This window comes from Nicotiana attenuata, chromosome 7 (genome assembly GCF_001879085.1).
Source record: "Nicotiana attenuata strain UT chromosome 7, NIATTr2, whole genome shotgun sequence".
Lineage (NCBI taxonomy): Eukaryota > Viridiplantae > Streptophyta > Magnoliopsida > Solanales > Solanaceae > Nicotiana > Nicotiana attenuata.
Genome location: NC_031995.1, coordinates 97,416,332 through 97,440,925, shown reverse-complemented (window position 1 = coordinate 97,440,925; position 24,594 = coordinate 97,416,332). Strand labels below are relative to the sequence as shown.

Genomic DNA, 24,594 nt, shown 5'->3' with positions numbered 1-24,594 from the left:
TTTTTTTTGGGGGGGGGGGGTTGAAAGTGAAGACCCTTTGTATATCAAATATGTTGACCCTACAGGAGTGTATTTTATATTTTATTTACATGCATTTACATTTAGAGCTTCTTTCCTCATTTCTTTTCTCTGATTCCCCTTGTCTCATTTATATGTTGAACTCCCTATTAGTTTGGCCACGTATATCTATGTCTATTTGCTTCCACTTACTGGTTTTTGCTGAACCTTGTGCAGTCAGCTACAACTGCTGCAGAGGCGGAATTACCTCCCACTCATCCCATTCGGTTGGGATTGGCTTTGAATTTCTCTGTTTTCTATTATGAGATCATGAATTCGCCTGAAAGGTTTGTTTTTTGGATTTTCATCTTCTTGAACTTATCCATACCTTTTTAAAATTGGTGCGTCCATAACTGTTCCTGCGCTCAGTCTATTATAATCTGTTTTCTCCAGGGCATGCCATCTGGCAAAGCAGGCCTTTGATGAAGCAATATCTGAGTTGGATAGCCTGAATGAGGATTCCTACAAAGACAGCACCTTGATTATGCAGCTTCTAAGGGACAATCTCACCTTGTGGACTTCTGATCTTCCAGAGGATGCAGGTATGTTTTGACTCATATCCTAATATCCTATAGGTTGCCTTGGTGTTTGTATAATCTAGAATTTTGTTTGTTCATAAATTTTACCTGGCAGATGGCACTTTATTTATTTATTTATTTATTATAACTATCCCTGTTTAGCTTGAATAAAATATATATACACACACGCGAGTGTGTACCTCGTCTAATGACTATAATTTTTTAAAGAATTATATAAATTTTTATATTAAAAATTATATTTGAGTTATTATAAAAGAAATGTTAAAGAAAAAATTATAAATTTTTGAAAGTAATGATGATTGATCTTATTTACCTAATTATTCAATAAAGCAAGATACTCTGCTCTACCGAAGTTCGTTATTTTCCTCTATATACAATATTTCCCTATTTATAATATGTAGATGAGTTTTTTATTTTAGTACTCCTATATTACATATATAGCTACAATATTTATATATGGTTCCTTCGTTTAGCGATTATTCCTTCGTGTCAATCGGTTTTACGTATGTAAGGTAACTTGTGTAAAGTTGAGATATTTACGATAGTATTAGTAAACAAAACTTAGTTTATTTCAAAGCTCTAAAATTTAAGAAAATCATTAAATGATTATTTTTGTCTAGTGCGAAATATAATTTTAAAGGGTAAAAAAGGCGAACAACGTTTCGATAAGGGATTTCGTATTTTTTTATATATATATATACTTGCCATTAGCACATGACATTAGCTTTGACCCACGATGTAATTCTTGACAACTTTTTACTTATTTATTCAAATAATCTTGGTACATGCTGTGTACTCCATCAATGGGTATTTAATTTTGAAAACTCATGTAAATGTTACATTGAACAACACGTTTGAGTTATGAGATAAAAACTAAATAAATCGTTTTGAAAAGGTTACATGTTGATTCTATTGAACTAATTAAAGAAAGAAAAAGATCCTAAAGATCAAACAACAATAAAATAAAATAATTTCTCTAATACTAATTTTATTACAATCAACATACAATGCAATTACAACTTTTAAGAAGGAATTATATTTTGTTCAAAGTAAAAATTTCCTTCAATTTCTAATGCAAAAAAAAAAAAGGTAAAAAGTATTTGTAAACGTAAATAAAAGAGGATATACATTTTCAAAAAATTTCTTTAGATTTTTATGCATGTAAAAATAGAAGAAGAAGTGCATTTTCTGTCTTATTTTTTGAAATAGTGTACGTAGTATTGTTAGTTTTTAAAACGTTAAGAGTCCAAGTGGTTTTCTTGAGTTTATAATCTTTCCGTTTTTTAACTCTAAAATTTTCAGTCTTTCCATACGTATTCAGACCATTTTTCTTCCATTATTAAGGTTAAATTTTAATGTTTATATTTATGACTTCTTATCTAGTTCAATAAGGAAAGATTTAATGACCAAATTTTTAGTTATTTTAAAGTCCTAAATATTAGGAAAATAACTTTAAATTACAACTTTGTCTAATGTAAACTCTATTTTTAAACGGGAAAAAAGGCGAACGACATTTAGCTAAGGGGCTTCATGCTTTAAATATAATATAGATAAAGAGCTTGACTATACTAAGGCTTAGTCAAAACTTTTTGCCAGTCGTTTCTGCTAGTAGTTGCTACAGAAAGAACTAATTTGGTTCTGCAACCTTTTAGATGGCATTAAGAGAACTGCCCCTAGGGCTTTAATAAAATGGTAAGAACACCACCGTAGCTCGTGATATGTAAGGTTAAACACGTCATGGTTCGAACACTGCCAGACAAAAGCCTGGTTTTAAGTGGAGAAGGGTAGTGAGGCAGGCTAATTATCTACCGAGTTTCGAATCGTGTGCCACAATCCATTGGAATTTCTTGGTTTATCAAAAAAAAGGAGAGGTGGCACTAAGAGTGCTTTGGAGTGCATTCTTTCTCAAAAAAGAGAGCTTTGGAGTGCAGCATACTCTAACTCACTATTTTCAGAAAATTAATCTAGGGTGATAAAGAAGACTGTGTGGTATTGCTTCTTTCTTGAAGGGGAAAAAACTCAGACAAAGTAGTGTTGGAGGGTGTTTCCTTATGTCATGAGAGCTTTTCCTGACATAGGATTAAACCAAGAGCTTTTTCTTTTGTTCATTTTTTGTTTCTAGCGGTCAGTTTAAATCTTGATATCTGCGTGTGTTTAAGGCGCTGAGATCTGACACTTTTAACTGTTTACTTGATTAAGTTAGTCAGTTAGTTTACATTTGCGGTTCAACCAAGATGCTTTTCTCTAGTGAGTAATTGTTTCCTTTAGAAATATATGATAATTTGTGCAAGGGATAGTTTGACGAGGCTAAAAGATGTGATATTAATGACTCTATTGGCAGTTGGGCTACCTAATTTACTGAATCAGAGGGGAAATTAACTTTCTGGTCTAGTATATTATCTTGTTAAAATTTTGTTTCCATTTCACAGAAGATGCCCAAAAGGGAGATGCCACAAACAAAGCAGGTGGAGGTGAAGATGCAGAGGTAGGTTCTTTAAACCTGGTCCTTCGTTTGAGTTCATTTTAATTCAATTACTTGGTCATTCGTAACCATAATATTTGTTGTGTTCATGCAGTGAATGGGCCTAATGGTTAGAACTACCTTGTGTATTTGGAGCTCTGAGGACGGCGATACACCAAGGGGATGTGTGTTTGTTAAGTCCTAGTAGATACTTATCTTATGGGCATGTCGTGTCGGTTTCTTTACATGTTAATTGGGTGTTGCAATTCAGCATGTGTGTGATTTGTATCCCTGTGCTATTTCCTCTCCGTAAAGTGAGTTGTTTCAGTCTTTAGATGATTGGTTTGGTCCATAGGTGGTTTTATTTTTCAGAGGACTGCCGCAGCCAAATTGGAGGACATCAGCTCTTTGTTTGACCTCTCAACCTTATTATCTCAATGTCACCAATTTTATATAATTCTCACCTTTTTTTCATCATTTAGTTTGAAGCTAAGCATATTTGTTACTTTAGTGGTGCATAGATTATTGGCAATCTTTGAGTGTTGCAGAATTTATTCGCTGGGAGCATGAGTCTTATCTTAAGATAGATCTTATGCCTTTCGATGGGAAGAATTAGAATATCTAGAATTAGTTGCCTTTAAAAGGCTTGCTCGATATTCTTGCTTATGGAGCAAGGCTGTTGGCCAAAATACGTAGGCAAAATTGGTGGGTTAGAGTGATTCATAATGAATGACTTGTCCGCTCTTGATAACTAATGATTTTTCTATGGCGTTGTGCTGTTAAGTTCTTTCCTGGAAAGATCATTGCACCTTTCCTTGTTCTCTACATCTCTATGGAGGTTGATTGGTTACATTGACTCTGTAACCTCCTTTTATCTGGCCAAAAGTAATAGATTCTAGATGGATTAGCGTTTGAGGAACTACTATTTTTGTCTGAACTCGGCTTGTTTTCAATGAGGAACAGTTACGTATCCATGTTGAGTCCTGTCATTTGTCTCTGTGAATTGCCATCTGAGTTGTTTATATTTGACCAAGTATCGTGGTACAATTGATGCTGCTGAAAACAAGAATGTTTGTGTGCCGTTAAACACATTACTTGTCTTAACAAGTTGCTGATTTAACACCAGGAAAAAAAAAACTTTAATTTGACGTTGCAACTTTTTTTCCAAATAAAGCTCAACTGGCGAATATTGTTCTAGCTCACCAGTATATAGCATTGCAATTTCGTAGAAAGTTGGTTACTACTACTGTGTTCTCTCAACATTACTTTAGTCTGTCTTCAAAGTCTATGCGTAGACTAGCTTGTCTTCTGCAGTTACAATAGTGAACAATCCGAATCCATATTATGAAAAATTTTATTTTGTGCCTCACACAACTGACACTAGTGGTGTGAGGCCTTTTTTTTTGTCTCATAACTGTGTGGGTCCCAGAATTTTGTAGACCCAGATGTGTAAGATATGGGTCCACAAACATGTGAGATAAAAAGAAGCCTCACACAACTAGTGTAAGTTGTGTGAGACACAAAATAAAATCACTCCCATATTATCCTTTATTGCTCTATTTTCTAGTTTATATTTTTTACTTCTGTCGCTTCTAGGGACATCTTTAAGCTCCAACTCCCTTTTGGTTTAGGCATCTTGTAGTTCAAATAAACAACTACGAATTTTCCGTTCAAGAAGCAGGCACATGTGAGATAAAATTCTACCTATTTTTGAATATTTCAATGAAGAAAGCCAGAAAAGAGGATCTGAAGAATCTGCAGAGGTTCAATGGCTAAAGCACCCTTCCTAGAAGTTGGCTAAGGCGTTGAATGCTCTTAGATTGTAAATACTTATGTTTGTTTGTTTATGGTAATTCTTCACAGGTTTTACCAAAAAATAGTTACTATCGGTCTAGGAGTATTATAACGTGATAACAAGCGTAATCATCTTGTATGCATCCGGGTCTCGCCGTTTTATAACAGGGCAATTTGGCTAATGGCTGATTTTATTGATCCAAGTCACTGCAACTCAAAGTTGTCCCTCCGGACTTGATAAGCAACAATTTGTTCTCCTATCTTGTTGGAGAAATTTCACATTAGTCGTATATTTCGTTTGTTACTTCTTTAGATCATTATTCTTTTCATCCTCATTATATGTTATATCTTTCATAACTTGAAAAAAGAAAATTCAAAATTCATATAACTATTGAGATCTTAATCCAAGTATAACCAAATTAACTTCTTAAACCAAGCTTGGTATTTTAATCCACCACCATTAATATGGAGTAATGTATAAAGCCGAATGAATATCTCAAACACAGTGTCCAGTCAATAATATCATATAGTATAATTTAAATGAGGGGTGGTTGTATTTTCTTAATAAACATGACGGTTGTGTTATAGTAGGAGATGTCTAATTTTCGTGAGAGAAGAGACTAAGTAAATATTTTCTACTATTTATTTAAGTTTTAGTGGACAAAATTTTCTGTTAAATATATTAATTAATTTACAGGTGATTTAAGTTTAAGTTGATTGGAACACCACTCAAAAAAGGAGGAAGGCGACAAGGAGGATTTTAGGATATACCGGAATAAATCTATTTGGTGGTTTACTGGACATTCCATTATTGGAAATTGGAATAGGGGACTACTTTCTCCCTCGAATGGAAGGCGGGAAGGCTCTCCGCCCACACTTTATTTTAACACACATTTCTTTACGCTAGTAGCATCTTACCCAAACGCAAATGGGTATCGATCCTTTCGTTAAATGTTTCTTTAAATCCCTCATCTCCTCATCTTTCTCAGCTCATTAATTCTACAACTCACACTAAGCCTAACATTTTCTAACACAAGAATGGGCGATCTTCATTCTGCAAACAACAATGTAGAGGCCCATATTTCAGCCGTCATTTTTGATCTGGACGGCACCCTTATAAGCACAGGTCCTCTTTTCCCACTCCCTTTCCTTGTTATTTTTTTTTTTTTTTGGTTTGCAGTAATTGCAGCATTAGTATTATTGTTTGTTGGGATCTAATCTAATCCTTCTTTTGACTCGGACTATTATATATATAAATAAGTACTTAATAAACTGTACTCACTCTGTACCCAGTGATACTAAATCCTAGATGTCTGTGTGTGTGTGTTTTAGAGCACTTGACAAAGGAAATTTTGAAGGAATTTTTGGCTGGATATGGGAAGGTGCCAGATAAGGAGAAGGAGAAGAAAAGATTGGGCATGGCCCAGAAAGAGTACGCTATTGGCATTGTTAATGATTATGACCTCCCGCTCACGCCCGATCAGTATATCGAAGCAATCATGCCCTTTTATCATGACAAGTAAGTTCTTTCTTTTCACTATTTTAGCTGATTCTTTTTATTTTCGATACACACACATACATACATACATACATACATATGGACACTCACTTGTAAACTGTAAAGCATAGTTGGTTGACATGAGCGGACCTAGTACACTAGTTATGGGTTTGTCCAAACCAATAACTTTGGTTCAAACTCTGTATATGTGTTAAAAAAATCCACTAAATTAGTGTTAAAAATAGATATTGAATCCAGTAAATCAAATAGGTTGTTGTGGAATTCCGAACTCGAACCCATAAAGTTCAAATCTTGGATCTGCCTTTGTTGGTTGATGTCATCCTCTTACAAACATTCATCATATTTTGGCATTTCATTGTACTTCATATTGGCTAAATAAAGGGATTTTTAGTCTTTACTTTGTCCTATTGCAATTATTTTGATACAAGTCATTTCCTGTTACTTCAAGAGCCATAAGCATCTTCTCTCTTTCTTACGCTGTGTTAAGAAGTTATATTCTTATTGTCTTCAAGCTGTTATGTTCTGTGATAATGTCTAAAATTCTAGTTGATGATATGATGAAGTTGAAATACTTGTTGCCATGGTAGTTAATACTTTTGACTAGTCTCGCAATATTAGTGCTATCTTCTGTATAACTAACAGAATCTAGTAAAACACTCTGCACTAGTTGACTGCCCATTTGTCAATCGTTATGCACACCATCAGAGTGCGACAAGTTAACTTATATCAGTTTCCCTGCACTGTCATGTTTAAGATATTCAATGATTTCACAAATGTCAACAGTGTATTCACGTGTAATTTTTTTTCCTGATTCGTTGTAGGTGGTTGGAAGCCAAAGCACTTCCTGGTGCTAATCGCCTTATAAGACATCTCCATAAGCACGGAGTTCCCTTTGCCCTTGCTTCCAATTCCAAAAGAAAAAACATAGATGGGAAAGTCGCTCTCCAAGAAGGTTGTGCTGTAACTCATAAGAAATTAATGTAAAACGTGCTTTATATTCATTATGCTCCTTCGTGCATTATTTTTTATTTTCTTGTTTCATCAGTTGGTGTTGTTATTTTGAAGTAAATAGTCCTTAAGACAGTTCCTTAGGACTGAGAAATTTCTTTCTGACAGCTGTTACATTGTTTGGCATTTCATCGGATGCTGCTCTCTGTTGTCACATATGTGAATTCTTTATAACTTTTTCATCCCTTTTGTTCTCTGCTTGCAGTTCTACCTTTTGATTTTGTTTGAGTTGATGTGAGGAAGCATTAGACGAGTATTTAATATAGAAAGTTGGATTATTGGTGTACATAATGGATTGCTTACTGCTATCATATTTGCCCAAGTTGTTTGTATGCCCTGATAACTCAACTGAATTTCTCAATGATCCGCCTGAAATCAAGTTTTGTTGTAAAAGGATATGAATCCCTTTAAAGTCCTGGAAGACCTGTAAAGTATTTTTTGTCGAATCATCTTATTATTATTATTATTCTTGTATAAATTGTTTCCTTCTCTTCCAAAATGAGGTCACCTTTTATGACCTTCCAATCGTTGTCATCACATCAACTTTCTTTCAGTTATTTCCTTGTGAAGGTGTGTATATTAATCTACCATAATCCTTTTTTCATTTCCCTAGGATGGAAAGAATCCTTTTCCGTAATTCTTGGAAGTGATCAGGTTAAATCAGGGAAGCCTTCTCCAGACATGTAAGTTAGGCTTTCTACAGTGTGTGATGCTTTGAACTGTTCTATTACTGCTCTGCATAAGATATGACATACTTCTATATTCTCTTTCCTCTTGAATTTTGTGTTATCGCATTTTCCGTGAAGTTTGCTAAGGATATTTGATTGATGACTACAGCACCAAGAAGGTGCTTGGTCACAAAAAGCATGTACAAACTGCTCATTGTACTATTCTTTTAGCAGCTCATAAAGTTAAGGAGATTTATTGTTTGGTCTCTGCTATCTAGATATTCATGTTTTGACCAAAAAGACAAAATATGTAAGCAAATGTAACTATTTCATTAGTTCTTTCCATCACTTGGAAGAGGATATGTTTACTTTGGGCCAATACACATTCTAAGATAAACGACTTGCATCCTGTGAATGAATTTTTGTAATAAAATAATATACTTACTCAAAAAGAAATTCTGTTTGGTGTATTTTGGTAACAGGACCGACATGCTGCATTCCGTTTTAAAATAAGTCTTGTAGATCCAATAACAATTTGCCTGTTGAATAAATTTTTGCCTTTTGATTTCCTGTGAATTTTTGAATTGATTTTAGATTTATGGAAGCTGCAAAGCAGATGGGTGCAGATGCAGCTCGCTGCCTAGTGATAGAGGATTCTGTGTAAGTAGCCTTCATGATTTCTCATTTCTACTTAGCATTGTTTTAGTTGGACAATTTTTACATACCTATGTTGTGTGCTAGTGAGTGATAGAGATCACCCACCTTTCATGTTAGTGCTTGTATTTCTATTCTCAAGCATCAAACTTACATCGTCACATACAGTAGCAATCAGCATAACTAGCATTAGCTTACTGCTTAAATATATAGCAGATTAGCATGTACCTCAATAAGTTTCCGTTCCTCTTCTTTTGTCCCTACTAATAGCTAACTTGACTAGCTGAACACATATTTCTGAAGCTGATCTTGAGTCTAACATATGTTCATATCACGAGTAAGTCATTTCATCTAACAATTTTTGCGTGGGACTGAGAACTGAATTTGAGATTAAGTTTGCAAAAATTCGGCTCTTGAAACCCGGTACTAGTTTAGAAGTTTCCCCTACCTGGTGCATGGACCGTGTTTATTTATTTTAACTCCAATAGAGAACATTAGTTGCAAACTATGGTGAGTAGGAGTCTTATCTTTTACTTTAGCACATAGAGGCTGTAACCATAAAAATTTACTTGGTTTTGATCAGTTTTGGACGAGACTGAAATAAGTCGATGATACATATATGTAGACAATACACATGCAAGTTGCAATTCCTGTACAATGTAAAGCTACTAATTTTGAATTTTTGATGGATGCTAGTTGTTGCATCAGAAACTGGTGTTCTGTTCTAGGATACCCTTTTTGCTAATATGAAGCAACTTAAAAATGATTCACACGAGATGTGAACGTGTGGTATGCTATCTCTAGTCAGTGCTGACCGCTTTTACTTAGTTGTTCATAAAAAGATAAATTGTGTTGTGGAACACACTAATGCATGTGAAGAGCTTCAGGTTACTTGCATTTCTGTCCTTAACTATTTTCTCAGCGATTATATATTCTGTTAGATTAGAGCAGGCATCAAAATAATCCTGCACTATTTTTTTTTTTGAGAATGGTAACAGTAATAATCATGCATTTCTCTAAATTGACTTGCTCCTTATTTTCATTTTCTCTTCCGTTTCATTCATGATTCAACATACTAGGAACACGGTTATGCAGTTAATGCACACCTCACTGAACATTTATTATTAACTGAAAATTGATATGACAGTAGTTCCTTCTCCAATAATTTTTGACAGTATTGGAGTCAAGGCAGGGAAGGCTGCTCGAATGAAGGTGGTAGCTGTGCCTTCTTTCCATTCTGAATTTGATCAATATTCAATAGCTGATTCTGTGCTTCGTTCGCTCCTAGAGTTAAAGCCAGAACTATGGGGTCTCCCACCATTTGAAGACTGTATGTTTCTTTTCCAGTATGTCTACTATATGTTCTTGTCCTGCATGTCCAGCTTGCATGATGCAACTATTATCATTTAATGATTGCAGGGGTTGGTAACGCGTTGCTGGTTGAACCTGTTTCTTTCAGGGGTCTGTACAGAAATGGCCTCCTCCATGATTTTACAGGTCTTGGAAAAGCCACATGCCCTCCCTCCCTGATTTATTCTTATTTTATGATATCAGCCTTTAAAAATTCTTGCCATACTCCTACAGTATCTTTTTTTTTTTATAAAAAAAGTTGACATACTTCTATGATCATATCTGTATTTCTTGTTATTAGAGCTTCCTCTTGCTATAAGTGAAAAATTCTGACTAAAGATCATATCCAGATGATGGGCCGTCTGCTCTACCCGATCAAGTGTTTGGACTTTATTTTGGCTGGGCAAAACTGGAGGCGCACAAGATCATAAAGATTGTTCTTGGCAGTGGTTGGGGACATGGCTGCTGCAGTTCTAAGAGAAAGATGGTGAGTAAACTACCCAATGCTTCAAAACTTGACACTGCTGAATGCTCGTGGAACTCTTTCTATTTTGGTTGCTTATTTGTCTTCAGTTAAGGATAATGCAGAATACTTCGTTTATGCATACAACATTTATGAGTGTTTACTGAGGTGGTACTCAATATGTCTGTGTAATCTATAGTTTGACATGCTACTGACTAAGCATCAAATAGTGTAGCAAAATTTTGGAAATGCATTCGTTAGGCGATGACAAAAAGTTCACTGGTTTTTTTAGCCGATTTTAATTGCTTCATGCATGTTGTGCTTATAACTAAAATGTGTCTATTTGCAATAGGCCCTAATTCCTACTTGATGTACATTAGCTTTTCTTTTCTCTTATCTTTTGTCTGATGCCTACTTCAAATTTCTCATTCTTATATGTTTTCCTAGTTTAAAGATAACCATGCTGATTTTCTACTCCATTTCAGCAAGCTTGTATAGTAGATTCAAGTGATGAGCAGATCCAGGAGTGCAAAATGGAAGTTGTGATTGTAGGCTACATCAGAGGATCACGCGATGAGGTGATAAAGAAAGTTGTTAAATTACTTTGATAGTGACTTATCTTAGGACCTAAGAATTACCCACCAGGATGATAAGTTTTTAATCATACTAAAAAAGAATGAAAAACGAGATTTACGGGGAAAACCCTTATCAACTAACAGGAAAACCGCTGCTCGAGAATAGAAAAATCTATCATTGAAACAGGCTGTTTTATCCCAAAGTCCTCAAGAGACTCACCATTCAAAACTGAAAACCCAAAACCCACTGTGTTACACACTTCGAATACATTTCTGTTTAGATACCTTCTGAACTGAACCACCTATTGGACTTCCATTAGATACCTTTATCCCACTTTTATCTTTGTTTCTGTTTATGGGGCTGGATCTCACAGCTCTAGTGATAAGTATGCCTGCATCTCATACTTGCTTTAGTTGCTTAGTCAGACCCTAAAATTAATGTTCATGTAACTGAGTCCATTTGCAAGTTTATGGCACGGATATTCCACATGATTACAGCAGAAAAGCACTCTCTTGCTGCTGTAATATTGTAGCCAAAACATACTTTTTCCCATTACAGCAACTGAAGTCTTTTCCTATAGGGTCATGTGGTAGGCTTAAGGAGATACTTCCCCTGTTCTCCTTTTTTAGTTTTAATGAAAACAAACAATATATTTATTCCTTTCTTCCCTTTTCCAAGATGTACATAGATGTTGATTTGCTGATGCTTAATTACCATATCACTATGTTCATTGTTCACATTTTAAAGCACTCATTCTACTCTAGCTTTGCTTAAATTTCTCATCTGTACTAATTTTAGCATTTTCCAATGCATCGTTCATACAGGGAAAATCGGACAAAATTGAAATACTTGAGGAAGACAAATCAATTGCCAATGCTGCCTTGAATCGGTCTGAATTCTCCCTTAGTGCATTCCAGTCCCTCTTTTCTGAAGTTGCTTTATAAGATGACTGCAACCTTTATGGAAAACTAATAAGGACATGATCTTATCGGCATTAACACAGCGAGTAGTTACATCTGTTACCCCGAAGGAGGAAATATGTCTTCCCCGGGATCAGGGCGAAAAGAATAAGAAATAGTTTTGAAAATTAGAACTTAAATTATGCTTCTCGTTTCTCGCGCTTACTCTCCAAGGAAGAGTGGCCTGCCTACAAATCCTTCTGGATGTATTTCATAGTTACTATTAGTGCTTTGCCAATGAATTGAAAATTATCAAGTTGTGTTTACTTCAGTCTTTGCAGGTGAATTCAGTGCTTTAGTATTCTCAGGGTCCTATGCGAATTAAACCTTCAATATTACGGACTTATAACTACTCCCGACCATTTTACCTTTTTATTTTGGTCCAAAATAAGTATTCATTTATATAATCAAGAACAAATTAATTTTATTTTTTCAAAATTTTCCCTTATTTACATGTTTCATTATGTCAAGGTAACAATTAAATAAGGTTAATTTAGTGAATATATCTTTTTTCTCTTTAGGAGTTCGTATTTTCTTAATGAGTGTGCCAAAGGTAAAATGGTCACTTGTTATGGACCGGAGAGAGTAATGTTTTATCTTTCTTATGCTTTTTTTTACGGGGAGCCTTGGAGCAACAATAAAGTTGTCTCTGGTGACCTATAGTCACGGGTTCGAGCTGTAAGATAAGCCTCTAATGCAAGCCTATAATGTTTGCATTAGGTTAGGGTAGGGTACCTACATCACACTCCCTTAGGGTGCTGCTCTTCTCCGAACCCTGCGTAAACGTGAGATGTTTCGCGTACCGAGCTGTTTTTTTTTGTAAATCCTTCTTATCTTTTGTAGACGTTTAATTTGTTCAAGTATAACCTACACCGGATCATCCTCAAAATATTGGAGGGAAAGGATGATACTGATCTCATGTAGCGATCCAATAGCACGTCTTTTACTGTTCTAGTTGCTAGTGGAGGGGGAAGGGGAGCTGGTAAAAAAAGAGATTTAAATTTGCCACGTGGAGGATACGTTGAGCTCCATGTGCTAATCACCGTAATTAGAAATTAAATGAAAAAAACTAAAGCTCCACTTGTGAACAAGAGCATAGATGAGCTCTTTTGCTAATGGCATGAGGTCATTTGACGCCAACTATTAATGAAATACAAAGTTAGATCATTTTTGTATATATATATATATATATATATATATATATATATATATATATATATATATATATATATAAGTTGTTGTGAAAAATGCTAGATTTAGTGAACACCTAAAGGTTTCATGCTTGACTGTTGTGTTTTTAATTTTTGTATACATACCAAAAGTTGGGATTTCACTAAGAACATTTAATTTTTCGTGTGTCAGTTTATGATCTTAAGCAACATCTAAAACTATACTACTAATATAAGTGATGCGTTCGAAAGGCTGTAGATATCCATTTTGGCAAGCTTCCAAAAATGGGTTTGGAAATGGGAAAAGTTTAATAAAAAATTACAAAATTTAAATCAAATGGACACTGCTTATATTCAGAAAAACCTTTCATTGCTAAACTTCTTTTTTTCATTTTTAATTTTTAGCCACAACTATACAGTTAGTAGTATTATATATTTCAATATACTGTGACATTTACATTTAAAATTGCGCTGTATATAAACCAGATACTAGAAAAAGCAATTAATTCTACAAATAGTTTAACTTGCCGGCCAATAAAAACCCTAACAAATTAAGAAAGTAAAATAGATCAGCCAGCCAAAAAATGAAAAAGGAAATAGAGAAAAGCGTGAAAAATATCAATCAGAAGTTCCTATTCCTAAGGAAACCAAATAAGGAAACATAGAGAACAATTAATCAACCAGCTCTAATTTGTTGCTATAAATCTCACTCAAATTTCCTCACTCCCCATTCAACTCATCTAATCAATCTACTCCAATTATGGCTCCACTTATGGCAGAATTAGAGAAACAACATTCAAGAATGACGCTTCCAAAGGTAAACAAAGCAGCAACTACAACATTCAAGAAGAAGTCACAAAAACCACATATATGAGATAACCCTGCTGGTAGAATGACCAGGGGTCCCTTTCCACTCCAAACGAGGCAACCCCGGTAGTACTAAGGTCACAGTCTTGACATGACAATCCAATATAACATGATAAGGGGATAACCAATCCATCCCCAGAATGACATCGAAATTCACCATATCGAGAAATAGGAGATCTACATGGGTCTCAAGACCCCCAATAACAACCACACAAGCACGATAAACACGATCTACCACAATAGAATCACCCACCGGTGTAGACACATATACAAGAGCACTCAAAGAATCACGAGGCACAACCAGATAAGGGAAAAAATAAGATGATACATAAGAATACGTGGACCCTGGATCAAATAGAACTGAGGCATCTCTACTACACACTGAAACCGTACCTGTGATAACTGCATCGGAGGCCTCAGCCTTCAGATCTGCCTGGCATAGCATAACATCGGGACTGGGCCCACCACTCTGAATTGCATCCCTAGGACGGCCTCCTGCTGGCTAGCCTCCACCTCTAGCTGCATGGTCTCCACCTCTCGCGGCCTGACCTCCACCTTTAACACCTCTACCCCTACCTCTAGCTGGCTAAGCGGGCGGTGGAACACCCGATGCTGGAACCATAGCACGAGAACCCTGGTGCTGAGAACTGCTCGAGGCTCGACGGCAAAACCTAGCAATGTGCCTCGTATCGCCGCAAGTATAGCAAGACTTCAGCTGCTGAGATTGCTGACCCTGAAACTGACCCTGACGGCCTGGATAACCACCCTGAAAACTCTGGAGCGGGGGTGTACTGATAGGAGCTGGTGGTGCACTGTAGGGCAACTGATCAGAATATTGTATATGAGAACCACGACCACTTGGAGCACAGTGAGAAACCTGAAGTGCTGACTGAAATGGCCTAGGAGGATGGCCTCTACCAAAAGAATCCCTGCCTCCAGACGAGGCACCACTGAATCTGCCAGAATGACGAGGCCTCTTATCAGACCCCTGACCACTCCCCTGAGCTAAAACCATCTCAACCCGCCTGGCCACATTGGCCACATCCTGGAAAGAAATCTCGCTACCTATCTCCTTAGCCATCTGTAGTCTAATAGGCTGAGCGAGTCCCTCAATAAACCTCCTCACCCTCTCTCTCTCTCTCTCGGTGGGGAGTATCAGAAGAGCATGACGAGCCAAATCAATAAACCTCGTCTCATACAAGGTGACAGTCATAGAACCCTGCTGGAGGCACTCGAACCGTCTGCGGTACTCCTCTCTCTGAGTGACGGGAAGAAACTTCTCGAGAAATAGCTGCGAGAACTGGTCCCAAGTGAGAGCTGGTGATCCAACTGGTCTGGCCAAACAATAATCTCTCCACCATTTCTTGGCGGAACCTGACAGACGGAAAGCAGCAAAGTCGACCCCATTGGTTTCCACTATCCCCATGTTCCGAAGAACCTCATGACAACTGTCTAAGTAAGCCTGGGGATCTCTGAATGTGTACCACCATAAGTAGTAGTGAACAGCTTGGTGAACCTGTCCAATCTCCACAAATCATCGGCAGACATAGCTGCTCCATCACCGGTCTGAGCTACTACACCCGGCTGAACTGCTCCAACTGGCTGAGCTGCTGGAGTCTGAAACTGGGGAGCCATCTGCTCCGGAGTGCGGGTAGCAGGAGTCTGTGCTCCTCCCCCAGCCTGAGAGACGGTTGGTTCTACAGGAAGTAAGCCTACCTGGGTGACACTCTCCATAAGGCCCAGTAGACGGACCAGAGCATCCTGGAGTACTGGGGTAGCAATGAACCCCACTGGGACCTGAGCTGAGCTCACCGGAACTGTCTGGGCCGGAACCTCATCATCAAACTCTACCTGAGGCTCCGCCGCTGGTGCTTCTGCTCTGGGCTAAGCTCTGCCCCTGCCTCAGCCCCTAGCACGGCCTCGGCCTCGTCCTCTACCCCTCGTGGGAGCTGCTGCTGGTGGTGGCTCGGGCTGCTGGTTAGCGAATGAAGAAGCACGTGTTCTCGCAACCAGCAAAAGAACAGAGTAGAAGTTTAATTAGCATTGAGAAACCAAATTGCACGACAGAGAAGAATAGAAGTGAAACTGTTCCTAACTCTGTAGCCTCTAGAGGATAAGCACAAACGTCTCCGTACCGATCCCTCAGACTCTACCAAGCTTGTCCGTGGATTGTGAGACCTAAGCAACCTAGAGCTCTGATACCAACTTGTCACGATCCGGATTTCCCACCCTCGGGAGTCGTGATGGTGCCTACTAGTGAAAGCTAGGCAAGCCAACAATTCTGATTAATTTACCCTTTTCATTTTAAATCCCTCAACAATTTCAAGTTAACCAAATTATAAACAGCGGAATTAATAATGTGGAAGAACGAAATTTAACGATTAAGCTAATACCAATACGAATCCATAAACATAAACCACCCAGAAATGGTATCACAATATCACGGACTATCTAAGAATTCTACAAACAGGGTCTGGACAAAATAAATACATGTCCGTCTCTGAAATAGAAAAGAAGAGAAAGAAACTAGATATGAAGGGGATGCCAAGGCCTGCGGACGCCTGTAGGACTACCTCAGGTCTCCGATGGACTGAAGACAGCAACCCTTAGCTAAGGTCCGTATGCTCCAGTACCGGAATCTGCATAAAAGAGTGCAGAGTGTAGTATCAGCACAACTGACCCCATGTGCTGGTAAGTGACGAGCCTAACCTCGGCGAAGTAGTGACAAGGCTAGGACACAACAAATAATTAACATGCAGTTACACAGTATCTAGCAGAATAACAGTAACAGAAGTAATTCAAAAGTAACGGGGGAGGGGTAACATGCTATGGGGGAAGTACCAACATAAAGAATGACGGTGATAGTAGAATAAGACAATTAAGGCAATTGAACCGAAAACAACAAGAAATCATAACAAACATGCAATAACTGCACGGCATCACCCTTCGTGCTTTTACTCTCAATCCTCACCAATGCAATCAAGTAATGAAAATGTGCATGGCATCACCCTTTGTGCTTTATGTATCTTCCTCACCACGTAAATATTAGAAATGTGCACGGCATCGCCCTTCGTGCTTTATCACTCTTCCTCACCATATGCATCAATATCAATGTACATGTACACGACATCACCCTTCGTGCTTTATCACTCTTTCCTCACCATATGCATAAGTATGAATGTGTACGGCATCACCCTTCGTGCTTTATCACTCTTTCCTCACCCAAACAATAGCAACAACAATATCTCGGCAAGGGAATCAACAATAAGAATTAAATACGTCCCGACAAGGGAATCAGCTATAACCAAACTTGTACCAATAATCAACTTCACAATTTCACCTCAACTAGAGCCAATGCTCAACAATAACCAAATACCAAGAAGAAAATCATAAATCTTACTCAACATGGATAATCAACAATTTAGGCATACGTAGTACTTATTAAGAAATACAACGATCACAATTTAAGACCCACGGGCATGCTTGACACCAACGTCTAGATACTCGTCACCATACCTATACGTCGTACACTACACTAACACATAGCAAATAAGGCACAACACCTATTCCCTCAAGCTAAGGTTAGACCAAACACTTACCTCGAACTTCCACGGCCAACCCAAGCCTCAAACACCGCTTTTCCTTTAGAATTCACCTCTAATTTACTTGTATCTAACCCAAATTAATTTAACAACATCAATAAATGCTAAGAATTCAATCCCAATGCTAAATTATAGGTTTCCTATCATTTTCCCCAAAAAGTCGAAAATCGACCCCGGTCCCGCTTGGTCAAAACCCGAGGTTCGAACCAAAACCCGATTAAACCAAAACCCGATTACCCATTCACCCATGAATTCAAATATATAATTTGTTTTGAAATCGGGTGAATTCAAATATATAATTTATTTTGAAATCGGACCTCAAATCAAGGTCCAAATCCCCAAAATTTGAAAATCCCAAGTCCTACCCAAAATCACCCAATTTTCCATGTAAAACCCTTGATTTTGAGTTGAAATCATGTAAAAAGATGTTATAGATTAAAGAAAATGAGTTAGAAATGACTTACTAATGATTTGGAGAAGAACTTGTCTTTGGAAAATCGCCCAAGAGAGTTTAGGTTTTGAGAAAGTTCGAAAAATGAAGAAATTTCGTCTAAGTTATAAGTTGCACAAGTGCAGATATCGCATTTGCGATGTCAGGTTCGCAAATGCGAACTCGCAATTGCGGCCCAGGCTTCGCAAATGCGAAGGTAGGCCTGCCCTGCTTTCTTCGCAAATGCGAAATACCATTCGCAATTGCGGTCCCTGATGAAGTCACATTTGCGACATTGAGCTTCGCAAATGCGAAGGTCTCCCTGCCCAGCCCATCTTCGCAAATGCGATATTTCTTCGCAAATGTGAGCTCGCATTTGCGAGCCAGGCTTCGCAATTGCAAATTGCGAAGCCTGTAGACCTGCAACATACCAGCAGTTTTCCTAAGTCCAATTTCACTCCGTGGCCTATCCAAAACTCACCCGAGCCCTCGGGGCTCCAAACCAAACATGCACACAAACCTAAAAACATCATACGGACTTGCTCGCGCGATCAAATTGCCAAAATAACGCCTCGAACTACAGGTTTAGCATCAAAATCAAAGAAAAATCTCAAGAACTCTTAAGTTTCAAATTTCACAACCGAGGGTCCGATTCACGTCATATGAAGTCCGTTTTTTACCAAATTTTACAGGCCCAACTTAAATGCCATATAAGACCTATACCGGGCTCCGAAACCAAAATACGGTCCCGATACCATCAAATTCAAACACATTTAAATTTCCAAAAACTCTTAAAATTTTAGTTAAATAATTTTTTTCAAAAATTCATTTCTCGGGCTTGGGACCTCGGAATTCAATTCCGGGCATACGCCCAAGTCCCATATTTTTCTACGGACCCTCCGAGACCGTCAAATCACGGGCCCGGGTCCGTTTTCCCAAAATGTTGATCGAAGTTAACTTAAATTCAATTTTAAAGGCAAAATTAGCATTTTTATCAAATTTTCACATAAAAGCGTTCCGGATATACGCACGGACCGTACATGCAAATCGAGTCAAGATAAAAGGAGGTTTTTAAGACCTCAGAACACAGAATTGACTTGTAAATCAAGTGATGACTTTTTGGGTCATCACACGGAGGTCGAGCAGTGATCAATAAGGTCGAGGCCGAGCAGTGATCTGTAAGGCCGAGTTCGAGCAATGATTGATAAGGCCGAGGCCAAGCAGTGATCAATAAGGCCAAGGTCGAGCAGTGCAGATAGAAGTAATAGCTAGTTTTGCTTTGGAATCTTCAAAGGGAATATTCTACTGAATGTTCCCTCTAATTGTACTCTTTTTAGGGTTTTCTAGGGATCCCTTATAAATAAGAAGAGAGGGAGACTTCTGAAGAGGGGACTCTCTCTCTAGAAAATATATAAACACATCTCTCTAAAGAGATTAGATTATTTGTTATCCCATATCCTCCATCAGATCCGAAAAGGGTCCTAAGATTCTTTGTCTATCATTCATCTTTATCAAATGAAATAGGATCCGCCTCACTCAAGATTGGGTGAATTTTTTCCTTTATTTTTTTTATTGTCATTTAATATTACTTAATGCATCTTTTTTCATACTATTAAATCTGGCCATAATCACTGCCAGCATTTATACTCAACTATATTTTCCTATTCATTTTATTCATCTCAGATCTAGAATTAATTATCCTTAACTAGAATTTACCCTCTATCTTCTTATTTAATTAGTTTAACAAAAAGGTCCCATACTTTTTTGGTCAAAACAGGGAACAGAGAGATTATCTTTCAACAAGTTAATATACTGCACTATGTATTCTTACTTTCTTAAATGGTTGGTACACCACTATTGCATCGTAGTACGAACCCTAAAATCCATCTTCCTCGGCGTATGGTTGATAAGGGGTGTTTGGCCTATTTGGCGTATGTTCGTGATTCCAGTGCTGAGGTTCCCTCTATGGATTCTGTGCCCGTTGTTCGTGAGTTTCCTGAGGTATTTCCTTCAGGCCTGTCGGGGATGCCACCCGACAATGACATTGACTTTTGCATTGATTTGGCTCCGGGCACTCCGGCCATTTCTATTTCGCCATACCATATGGCCCCGCCAGAATTGAAAGAATTAAAAGAGAAGTTGCAGGACTTGCTGGATAAAGGCTTTATTAGACCGAGTGTCTCACCTTGGGGTGCGCCGGTGTTTGTTAAGAAGAAGGATGGGTCGATGAGGATGTGTATAGATTACCGGCAGTTGAACAATGTCACAATCAAGAATAAGTACCCATTGCCGAGGATTGATGATTTGTTTGACCAGCTTCAGGGTGCCCAAGTGTTTTCTAATATCGACTTGAGATCTGGCTACCATCAGTTGAGGATTAGGGCATCCGATGTCCCTAAGATAACTTTCTGCACTCGGTACGGGCATTATGAGTTCTTGGTGATGTCATTCGGGTTGACAAATGCCCCAGCAGCTTTCATGGATTTGATGAACCGAGTGTTCAGGCCTTATTTGGATTCCTTCGTGATTGTCTTCATTGACGATATTTTGATCTATTCCCACAGCTGGGAGGAGCACGAGTAGCATCTTCGAGTCGTTCTTCAGACTCTGAGGGATAGTCAGTTGTATGCTAAGTTTTCGAAGTGCGAGTTTTGGTTGAGTTCAGTTGCATTCTTGGGCCACGTTGTATCAGTATAGGGTATTCAGGTGGATCCGAAGAACATAGAGGCAGTCAAGAACTGGCCTCGACCAACATTAGCTATAGAGATCCGGAGTTTTTTGGGTTTGGCGGGTTATTACCGTCGGTTTGTGGAGGGGTTTTCATCTATTGCAGCCCCGATGACCAGGTTGACCCAGAAGGGTGCCCAGTTCAGGTGGTCGGACGAGTGTGAGGCGAGCTTTCAGAAGCTCAAGACAGCTTTGACTACGGCGCCGGTGTTGGTATTGCCTACGGGTTCAGGGCCTTATACAGTATATTGTGATGCATCGCGTATTGGACTTGGTGCAGTGTTGATGCAGAATGGCAAGGTTATTGCATATGCTTCGCGACAGTTGAAGATCCACGAGAAGAATTATCCAGTTCATGATTTAGAGTTAGCAGCCATTGTTCACGCACTGAAGATTTGGAGGCATTATTTAAATGGCCTGTCGTGTGAGGTGTTCACGGATCACAAAAGTTTGCAATACTTGTTCAAGCAGAAGGAGCTAAATTTTAGGCAGAGGAGGTGGTTGGAGCTGTTAAAAGACTATGATATCACCATCTTGTATCATCTGGGAAAGGCCAATGTAGTGGCTGATGCATTGAGTAGGAAGTCAGCCAGTATAGGCCGCCTTCTGTATATTCCAGTCGATGAGAGGCCACTTGCTTTGGATGTTCAGGCTTTAGCCAATCAGTCCGTGAGGTTGGATGTTTCTGATCCCTGGCGTGTGCTAGCTTGCATAGTCGCTCGTTCTTCATTATTTGGGCGTATCCGCGATCAACATTATGATGATCCTCATTTTCTTGTCCTTAGAGACACAGTGCGGCATGGAGGTGCCAAGTAGGTTATAGTCGGAGATGATGGAGTTTTGAGGATGCAGGGTCGTATTTTTGTGCCTAATGTGGATGGACTCCGTGAATTAATTCTAGAGGAGGCCCATAGTTCCCAGTATTCTATTCACCCGGGTGCCGCTAAGATGTATCAGGACTTGTGGCAGCATTATTGGTGGAGGAGGATGAAGAACGACATTGTTGCCTATGTAGCTCGGTGTTTGAATTGTCAGCAGGTAAAGTACGAGCATCAAAGACCTGGTGGTTTGTTCCAGAAGATTGAGATTCCTGAGTGGAAGTGGGAGCGTATCACTATGGACTTCGTTGTTGGACTCCCACGGACTCAGGGGAAGTTCGATGCAGTATGGGTTATTGTTGATAGGCTGACCAAGTCGCGCATTTCCTTCCTGTGGCAGTTTCCTATTCCTCGAAGCGGTTGGCTGAGATCTATATCCGGGAGATTGTTCGTCTTCATGGCGTGCCCGTGTCTATCATTTCTGACCGGGTTATGCAGTTTACCTTACATTTCTGGAGGGCAGTTCAACGTGAGTTGGGTAATCGGGTCGAGTTGAGCACATCATTTCATCCTCAGACGGACGGACAGTCCGAGCATACTGTTCAGATTTTAGAGGATATGCTCCGAGCATGTGTTATTGATTTTGGAGGTTCTTGGGATCAGTTCTTGCCATTAGCAGAGTTTGCCTACAACAACAGCTACCGGTCGAGCATTCAGATGGCCCCCTATGAGGCATTATATGGTAGGCGGTGTCGGTCGCCGGTTGGGTGGTTTGAGCTAGGAGAGGCTCGGTTGTTGGGTACAGATCTAGTTCTTGATGCCTTGGATAAGGTGAAGATCATTCAGAATAGGCTTCGTACAACTCAGTCCAGGCAGAAGAGTTATGCCGACCGCAAGGTTCGTGATGTGGCATTTATGGTCGGAGAGCGAGTGTTGCTCCGGGTGTCGCCCATGAAGGGCATGATGAGATTTGGGAAGAAGGGCAAGCTAAGCCCTAGGTTCATTGGTCCTTTTGAGATTCTTGATCGAGTGGGAGAGGTGGCTTACAAACTTGCGTTACCGCCGAGTTTATCAGCTGTGCACCTAGTGTTTCATGTGTCCATGCTTCGGAAGTATCACAGCGATCCATCCCACATGTTAGACTTCAGCACTGTCCAGTTGGACAAGGACTTGACCTATGAGGAGGAGCCGGTAGCTATTTTAGACTGGCAGGTTCGTCAGTTGACATCGAAGAAGTTCCCTTCAGTTCGTGTTCAGTGGAGAGGTCAGCCTGCCGAGGCAACTACCTGGGAGTCCGAGTCCGATATGCGGATTCGATATCCCCATCTTTTCCCAGACTCAGGTACTTCTTTTCTATGTCCGTTCGAGGACGAACAGTTGTTTTAGAGGTGGAAGATGTGATGACCCAAAAGGTCCCTACTTGATTTACAAGTCAATTCTGTGTTTCGAGGTCTTAAAAACCTCCTTTTATCTTGCCTCGATTTGCGTGCGCGGTCCGGGCGTATATCCAGAACGCTTTTATGTGAAAATTTGATAAAAATGCTAATTTTGCCTTTAAAATTGAATTAAAATTGACTTCGGTCAACATTTTGGAAGAACGGACCCGGACCCGTGATGTGACGGTCCCGGAGGGTCCGTAGAAAAATATGGGACTTGGGCGTATGCTCGGAATTGAATTCCGAGGTCCCAAGCCCAAGAAATGAATTTTTGAAGAAAATTGTTTAACTGAAATTTTAAGAGTTTTTGGAAATTTAAATGTGTTTGAATTTAATGGTATCAGGCCCGTATTTTGGTTCCGGAGCTCGAGACAGGTCTTATATGGTATTTAAGTTGTGCCTGTAAAATTTGGTAAGAAACGGACTTCATATGATGTGAATCGGACCCTCAGTTGTGAAATTTGAAACTTAAGAGTTCTTGAGATTTTTCTTTGATTTTGATACTAAACTTGTAGTTCGAGGTGTTAGTTTTGGCGATTTGATCGCGCGAGCAAGTCTGTATGATATTTTTAGGTTAGTTTGCATGTTTGGTTTGGAGCCTCGAGGGCTCGGGTGAGTTTTGGATAGGCCAAAGAGTGAAATTGGACTTAGGAAAACAGCTGGTATGTTGCAGGTCTGCAGGCTTCGCTATTGCGAAGCCTGGAATCGCAAATGCGAGCTCGCATTTGCGAAGAAATATCGCATTTGCGAAGATGGGCTGGGCAGGGAGACCTTCGCATTTGCGAACCTCAATGTCGCAAATGCGACTCTAGCAGGGACCGCAATTGCGAACGGTAGTTCGCATTTGCGAAGAAAGCAGGGCAGGCCTACCTTCGCATTTGCGAAGCCTGGGCTGCAATTGCGAGTTCGCATTTGCGAACTTGACATCGCAAATGCGATATCTGCACCTGTGCAACTTATAACTTAGACGAAATTTCTTCATTTTTCAAACTTTCTCAAAACCTAAACTCTCTTGGGCGATTTTCCAAAGACAAGTTCTTCTCCAAATCATTAGTAAGTCATTTCTAACTCAATTTCTTCAATCTATAACATCTTTTTACATGATTTCAACTTAAAATCAAGGGTTTTTCATGGGAAACTCGGTGATTTTGGGTAGGACTTAGGATTTTCAAATTTTGGGGATTTGGACCTTGATTTGAGGTCTCATTTCAAAACAAATTATATATTTGACTTCGTGGGTGAATGTGTAATCGGATTTTGGTTCGAACCTCGGGTTTTGACCAAGCGGGCCCGGGGACGATTTTTGACTTTTTTGGGAAAATGATAGAAAACCTATAATTTAGCATTGGGATTGAATTCTTTAGCATTTATTGATGTTGTTAAATTAATTTGGGTTAGATACAAGTAAATTGGAGGTGAATTCTAAAGGAAAAGCGGTGTTTGAGGCTTGAGTTGGCCGTGGAAGTTCGAGGTAAGTGTTTGGTCTAACCTTAGCTT

General features: G+C 39.0%; 2 protein-coding genes across 2 annotated transcripts in view; both read left to right on the top strand.

Moving 5' to 3' along the window:
* The window catches only part of LOC109229533 (14-3-3 protein 9), a 5,418-nt gene extending 1,884 nt beyond the window's left edge, over positions 1 to 3,534 (top strand). Inside the window, exons 4-7 of the mRNA XM_019395003.1 lie at positions 235 to 344; positions 451 to 599; positions 3,026 to 3,081; positions 3,173 to 3,534. Of these exons, the coding sequence (XP_019250548.1) occupies positions 235 to 344; positions 451 to 599; positions 3,026 to 3,081; positions 3,173 to 3,175 (318 nt within the window). The 3' untranslated portion in view covers positions 3,176 to 3,534. The remainder of the gene's footprint in view (positions 1 to 234; positions 345 to 450; positions 600 to 3,025; positions 3,082 to 3,172) is intronic.
* LOC109229532 (bifunctional riboflavin kinase/FMN phosphatase-like) lies at positions 5,549 to 12,319 on the top strand. Its single transcript, XM_019395002.1, has 10 exons — positions 5,549 to 5,977; positions 6,184 to 6,370; positions 7,192 to 7,322; positions 7,992 to 8,061; positions 8,641 to 8,706; positions 9,876 to 10,030; positions 10,120 to 10,197; positions 10,401 to 10,537; positions 10,999 to 11,091; positions 11,914 to 12,319. The coding sequence occupies exons 1-10, from the start codon at positions 5,890 to 5,892 to the stop codon at positions 12,031 to 12,033; spliced, it is 1,125 nt and encodes a 374-aa protein (XP_019250547.1). The 5' UTR covers positions 5,549 to 5,889; the 3' UTR covers positions 12,034 to 12,319.